The following is a 6810-nucleotide window of genomic DNA, read 5'->3' as shown; positions in this document are numbered from 1 at the left end:
CACATCGCACGGGTGTATGCACTTGTGTGTTCACCGTGGGTGTGTGTGTGTGTGTGAACATTTAAACCGGCCGGTGCTGCATAGGTGTGTGTTTATCCCTATTCTGACAAGCAAACAACAACACCAACACCGGAGGCATCGGTTAGCTGTGTATCAGCGCTTCATCCTGCGTTAAAACACGGCATTAATCAACTGTTTACTTCACTAAACCTCATCTAACTTCAACCCACAGGATAATGTTATCGCTTAGAGCTCAGGAGACTGAAACGACTTCTCCTTCAACTCATCAAGAGATACAGAAAACAGAAAGAAATCAAGCCCCCATTAGCTATCTGAGCTCTTGTGAGTTAAAATGTGCGATTTTTCTGCCTCAAAATTCCCAGATGCAAATGCCAAAGTAATTTAATGCGGCAGGACATTTGATGTGTTTCTGTTTCTTATGAGACGCTGGACTTAATGTGACCGAAGCTGAACATCTGAGCCACACACAGACGTGACCCGAGGAAACGCATACACACACTTCTGAAGAGACACTAACATGAGCGTGTCTGAGAACTGTGCTGAGACATACAACTTTTCAGAGCTGAAAATACGTTCTAATGTTGCCACTGAGTTTTATTTAGGAATGTTTTCGGAATGTTTTGGTTCTATGGATTGTTAAGGTAACATTTTGTTATTTAGCAAATATCATGGGAATGTTACTTCTGATTGTTCTCTAATCATTCTGAAACAAACTGTAACATTTCAAAAGCGTTAGACAAGTGTCCAACTAAAAAGTTTCAGAAATAGTGTTTTTGTGCTACAAAATTATTATTAAAGGCCAGATAATGCTAATTTAACATTCTATTAAAATAACTAGAACGTATCATAATGTGGAGATCGTTCTGAGAGTTAATATGAAAATTATATAAATGTTTTGCTTCCAATGAGATATAATATAATGAAAAGATTTTCACTTGAAGTGCACTTGAATTTTTTATATAACATACAAAAGCATAAGACTTTAAAAATGAATGCATGTTTTAAATATTAATATTTTAGAAATTATGTTTTTTGTTTTGAATAACAGCATCTGCCAAATTCAAGAATGCAATTACATTTTCAGCTATTATACAGCAATAAAATAACTTATATTTTGATACAATCATGCAATGAGACACATCTTCTGAAACACTTTAAAATGCAATGCATTTTTTTAAATCGAATTTTCAGCAGAAATAACTATAGTAAAACAGTGTTAAAATGACTGATATTTTGCTCCTAATTAATTTAGTCAACTATCTCACACATCTTCTGAGCCACTTAAACAGTCTCAATCTCTAACATTTTAAAACATGTCATTTCTTAAAATAAAATGTCCAGCAGCAATAATTATATTGCGATATTACACAGCATTAAAATCACAAACTTAGTCTGCAATCTCACAGTTTGAAAAGCATATATTCTCAGCCACTTTTACAGTTAAGTTTGAAATAGAACACATTTTAGCAGAAATAACTATATAGTGATGTATGCAATAACACAGTGTTAAAATGACTTTTGGTCCTAATTTATCTTGCACACCCTCTGAGACATTTTACAGTCTTAGCCACTAAAGGTTTAAAATATATTGCAATTTTTAATGACATTCTCAGCAGAAATAACTATATTGTGATATATAGAGTTATACAGTGTTCTGATTTGGTCAGCGATCTGACGGTGAACACACACAGCTCCTGCGCCACTTTAACTGTCCCAATCTCTGTTTCTTTCTTTTATTTCTCCTCGTTCTCTCTCCTGCTGCGTCTGACGCCTCAGTTCTCTCGTTTGGGGAGCACCACTAATAAACCTTGGAGCCTGGACTCCTCGCTGTCTCGCTCTCGCTCAGATCTCTCTGATTTCTTGCCCAGTTCTCTTCTGTTGTCCAAAATGACAAGCGACTTTTTCTTACTCTCTCTCTCTCTCTGTCGTTTTTCTCTCGCATTCTGCCCACTGTGACAAGACTGTGCCAGAGACACACACACACACACACACGACAGCACACACACACACAGCTGGACCCCAGCTGCCTACAAAGGCTGGGGTTTGGAAATCAATGAAGGCGAATGAAAAAAAAAGAGTTTAAATAAATTGGCACTTGAAAAAAGAAAACACAAAGAAGCAATAAGAGAGAAAGAGAGAGAGAGAAAACACACGCAGAGAGACAATAGGCGAGGAAATGAGCTGTAACTGCAGCACTACGTCAAGACCCAAGGTCAAAGACCATCCGTAATCGCAGATAACAAAGATGCGACGTTGACATCTTGCATTAAGATGTCTGAAATCTGATATCATCCAATCACAAACTTGGCTGGAGTTGTGACAAACGAGAGAGATGCGGACGCCACCCTGGAATCGACGGCACGTCACTAAATCCTCCGTAGAGAAGACATTCCTCTCGCTACTGAGGATGATGTTCTCAGACTGAACAACATCTGTGGATCTCAAGCTCATTCTGCGAAGCGTTTCTGGAGCTGCTCAGATGAGAGCGACACCAGCAAAACACAAAACTAAAGAACGGAAACTGTTTTGGACAGATACAATTGCCCATTTATCAAACATATGCTCTGAAAACATTTTTCTAACATTATAAAAAATGTATTTAGTTTATTAAAAATGTATCATGTGAACATTAGACGAACATTCCATTGTATCTTTTGACATCATTGTATCATTCTGTTACATTTTGAGAATGTTACTTTTGAATGATCTGAACATTCCGAAAACAAACAGTAACATTTGGAAAATGTTAAGTGAACATCCACCTGAAAAGTTTCATTAAAACGTTCCGTGAACGAGGTATTAAAAATGGTTTGTGCTAACGCTTTGAGAACAATTAAAGCAGATGATCTGAACAAACATTATATTAACGTCACTGCATGAGCATTTGTTCATAACTTTGAGATTTATGTTTGTCGGTTCTGAGCACGTTACCTGTTAGCTATACTATCGCACTGTCCACTACACACACACACACACACACACACACACACACACGTGCACATTCAGATGATCATTAATCTGAATCTGCACTGTTTAACACTTAATAGTTGAGAAATGTGCTGTTGAGCCATGAAACAAGCAACGAATGCGTCAGCAAACTCTCACTGTGTTTGTTGCGATTGTGTTTTTTCCTCACAATCATCTGTTCTGCATATGCACCTACACACACACACACACACACACACACTCACACACACTTATTTTTGTTAAAGAACCGAGAGGGAGACACAATGTAAGGCTGCATTACCTACAACTTCTTGCATGTCATTGCTCAATGTTTTCCAACATTTTTTGACAGTGCATCATTGTGTCATTTTACAGTGACCCCCAAAACCTCTACAGACTCTTACGTCACACTTTAACCTGTAAATGTCAATGCATTCTACTCTTTACAAATTAAACATTTGACAAAAAAAGAACTGCTAAATCATCGGATATGTTGAAGATGTGGCCAGTCAGTATTGTGGACGCCTACTAGGACACTAGTCTGTGTCTTAAGAAACAGTCTGACCAACTAGCATTTACTGAGCTAACTTTTCCAGCTTCTAGAGTCTCATATAAATCTAATGAATTACTTGTAAGATTGCACGGTTTCTAAGTGGGTTTCTGCAGCAATCACATAAAAGAGCAATGGTTCCCCAAAAAGATCCTAAAAAATAGTGCAAATAATCTAAAGAACCTTTTTTTTTTTTAACTACAAATAAACTTTTGTACAATGGAAAAGTTCCATGGAGCCAATAAAGAGTGCAACCAGTCGCTGACATCCATTAAAAAACAGCTGATTCAAACATTTAAGACTCAAACATGGAGAAAAGAAAAAGTACAGCAGCGTTTGACTGATAAGATGACGCATTATAAGCATATTTAAACGACTTATTTGCTCTGATCATCTTGTAAACTGGAATAAAAAGGCTCCGAACCGTACCACTTCATGTTACTTTCAGGTATCAGCGACTGACAGAGGAATTAAGGAAGCAAGGTTATTATTGGTAGGGTCACGTCTCACATCTCCTAACACAGTGTGTTTGTGCGAGAGGTGACACAGAGGGCTTCTGCCCGTTAGCTCTGGCCATCACACACGGGTGCGAGGTTGACAAAAATGACACTTTTGTCGCATCCAAAAGAGGAAGCTCTCTAACCACACATACATGCACTCAAATACACACCGTCCTGCATGCATGTCAAACAAATCATCTTCAATCGTGTATAACGATCGCTCAGATGGTCCAGCAAAGCCCTTTCACACTTCTTCTGAACCACTACTGTATCAGACCTCGGGATAGCGCCGGGAACAACTGTCTCGGCTTTGAGCTTGTCTTGCGTTCATGGGTATATCTACACACAATCTATAAACAAATGTGAAATGTGAAACTAATTAGTTTGTTGAGTGTGACTTTTGTGGGGTATACGTATAAAACAAGTGAATATTTGAGACCACGAGAAGAGGCTCAGAGCTCGAGATGAAACTCTTTAAGGCCCAACTGAGCAACTTTTCTTCAAGAAAACCATTCAGTTCATTTAGTCTTATCGAGTGAGGTGTTAAAACTACTCAAATGTAAATGCAAAATAATAGAAATGGCTGCACAGCTTAAATTTAAATGCAACTTAAAGTTAATTGCAATTTGAATACACATTTTAATGAAAGTGTTTTAATTAGCTTACTTTTATCCCTTTTTGAAAGACAACGCTATCAGAACTGCAGTGAATTTTAGAAAAAAAAATACCATAAGCCTAAACAAAAACTGAGTGTGGATTTGAATTGTGATTACAAATTATAGTATTGCATGTATTATTATAATGCATAAGTTAACAATGCTAACAATAATTAAAGCCAGTCACATTAATTTTAAAATCAGCTGTAATCTTCTTAATACTATTCTATAATATTAAAGCAAGATAAACTCACAGTTCTACTTATTTAAACGATTTAGGCATTTTTTTATTTCGTTTATAGAGAACGATTAATTTTATTGGCAAATACAAATCGAAACAATTATCTGTCCATCGGTTATAAGACACGAGGATGTGAGGAAGTGCAACACATAAAGTACAGCTGAATGTTGTAAAACTCAATGAAAATGTGATGCTGAGGACTGCAGAAATGATGCAAAGCTGACCGCAAGTTCAGCAAATTTTAAAGCCGACATTCAGAGCAAAAAAAAATATAATTAATGCATTCAACTAAAACTCGTGGAATAATAGTTTAGGAAGTGCTGACGTGCTTTCTTTTCTAGCAGATTAAAAGAGCGCAGGACTGAGCTGATCCGTTCACACACTGACCTCGGTTTCTCCGCGGGTTCGCCTGTTTCCTCCGCTTTCCTCGGCTCCTCTCTGCCATGTCGTGTCCGTGTTTGGCTGTTGAACGCGAGGACGGATCGGCGGATAAACGTCGCTCCGCGTCGCTCTGCAGCAGCGCTCAAACGCGCGTCGCGATCAGCAGGAGCGGCTCTGGTGATGTCATCGGAGGCAGGTCTGGTGTCAGCCCAAACTGCGAAGTGTGCTCGAAGAAAGAAGAATTTGCGCACTTAAAAGTGTGTGATTTCCTAAGGCGGAGTTGCTTTTTTTTTTATTAAATAGATAATTTTGCTTGTGCGTGATATTTGTATAGTCATAAACTGTTATGCATGGGCTACTTAAAAATTAGGCATGCATTGTATTGCTCCTAATAGGATATAACTGGCTAGTGTGCGTGCGAAAAACTTTCAGATTAAAGATAGGCCATATGCATGTAGTTTAATAAAAATGTGATGCTCGTGTTGAGGACTGCAGCATTGATTCCTATGGCTTGCTTAATGAGTTGGGGACGCTTGAAGAGAGCTGGACTGTATGATGATGGTGATGACATCACTGAACCGCCAATGAATTGACTTCAGCTGGAAAGATTACTCTTTGTTATTGTCCTCTTGAATTACCTGTTGACGCTGTAAAGCGCTATGCTATAGCCTAAATAAAGGCGGCTTGACTCAATTGTTTTTGCATTTAAGAAGCGCCAGCATACTCAGATTATTTAGGTTTGCAGGTATATTTGTAATCGCAATGAGACTACACGTAATGCATTAGCTTTTAAAAATATTAGTTAATGAATGGATCGCACCTGTTCCCGCTTCCCCTTTCAGCCTGTTCTCCCGTTGATCTCTGTAGGAAGTTTTGTATTGTCACCTCTTTTGTGTGAGTAATTGAACTTTAATCTGTTTAGCAAATGAAAAAGAAAACATCAGAAAAACTAAAACACACCGTTCCCGGACCCCTACCTTGGCATTCACACGCATGAACGCGCAATGTCATGATAATGCCGCGCAATAGGGTGGACCTTGATCCCTAAGCGCTTCCAAATGACTTTTTCTGCTTTAAACGATGTTAATGGTTAAGTAATTCTGTTTTCTATTTAATGACAATCTTACTCTTGTAAATCATTATTATTATTAATCTAATTTTGTTGTCATGCAGTAGGCTAATACACTGATCTGAAGTAATACGCCATCTGTGATAGATTATAATATTTTCTGCTCTTTGAAAACTATCGATTATATTCATGTTGTCTTGATTATGCTATGTCTTGTCTCGCGCCAGAAAAAAAAGCGCGGCAACGGATTCTGAGGGGAAACTTTATCTTAATCGTTGTTTTTATAACAGCGGGCGGGTTTCTCCTTTTTGTATGGAAAAAAGCATCTTACAGACATTACAAGAAAACCCACAACACTAAATATTTCCACAGGATGACCGAGATTTAAAAGAAAATGGTTTGTATAGTTTACTTGGATATTTTGCTTAACATAAACGCCGTAAATT

The 6810-nt window shown here is 37.9% G+C and overlaps 1 protein-coding gene across 1 annotated transcript in view; it reads right to left on the bottom strand.

Moving 5' to 3' along the window:
• LOC127959856 (zinc finger E-box-binding homeobox 1) overlaps positions 1-5809 on the bottom strand; it is a 33762-nt gene extending 27953 nt beyond the window's left edge. Inside the window, exon 1 of the mRNA XM_052559253.1 lies at positions 5302-5809. Within this exon, the coding sequence (XP_052415213.1) occupies positions 5302-5359 (58 nt within the window). The 5' untranslated portion in view covers positions 5360-5809. The remainder of the gene's footprint in view (positions 1-5301) is intronic.
• Between the last annotated feature and the right edge of the window lie 1001 nt (positions 5810-6810).

The sequence above is a fragment of the Carassius gibelio genome, chromosome B6 (genome assembly GCF_023724105.1).
Source record: "Carassius gibelio isolate Cgi1373 ecotype wild population from Czech Republic chromosome B6, carGib1.2-hapl.c, whole genome shotgun sequence".
In the NCBI taxonomy this organism is placed as follows: Eukaryota; Metazoa; Chordata; class Actinopteri; order Cypriniformes; family Cyprinidae; genus Carassius; species Carassius gibelio.
Note: the sequence above shows the minus strand (reverse complement) of the source record. Positions and strands in the feature narration are given on the sequence as shown.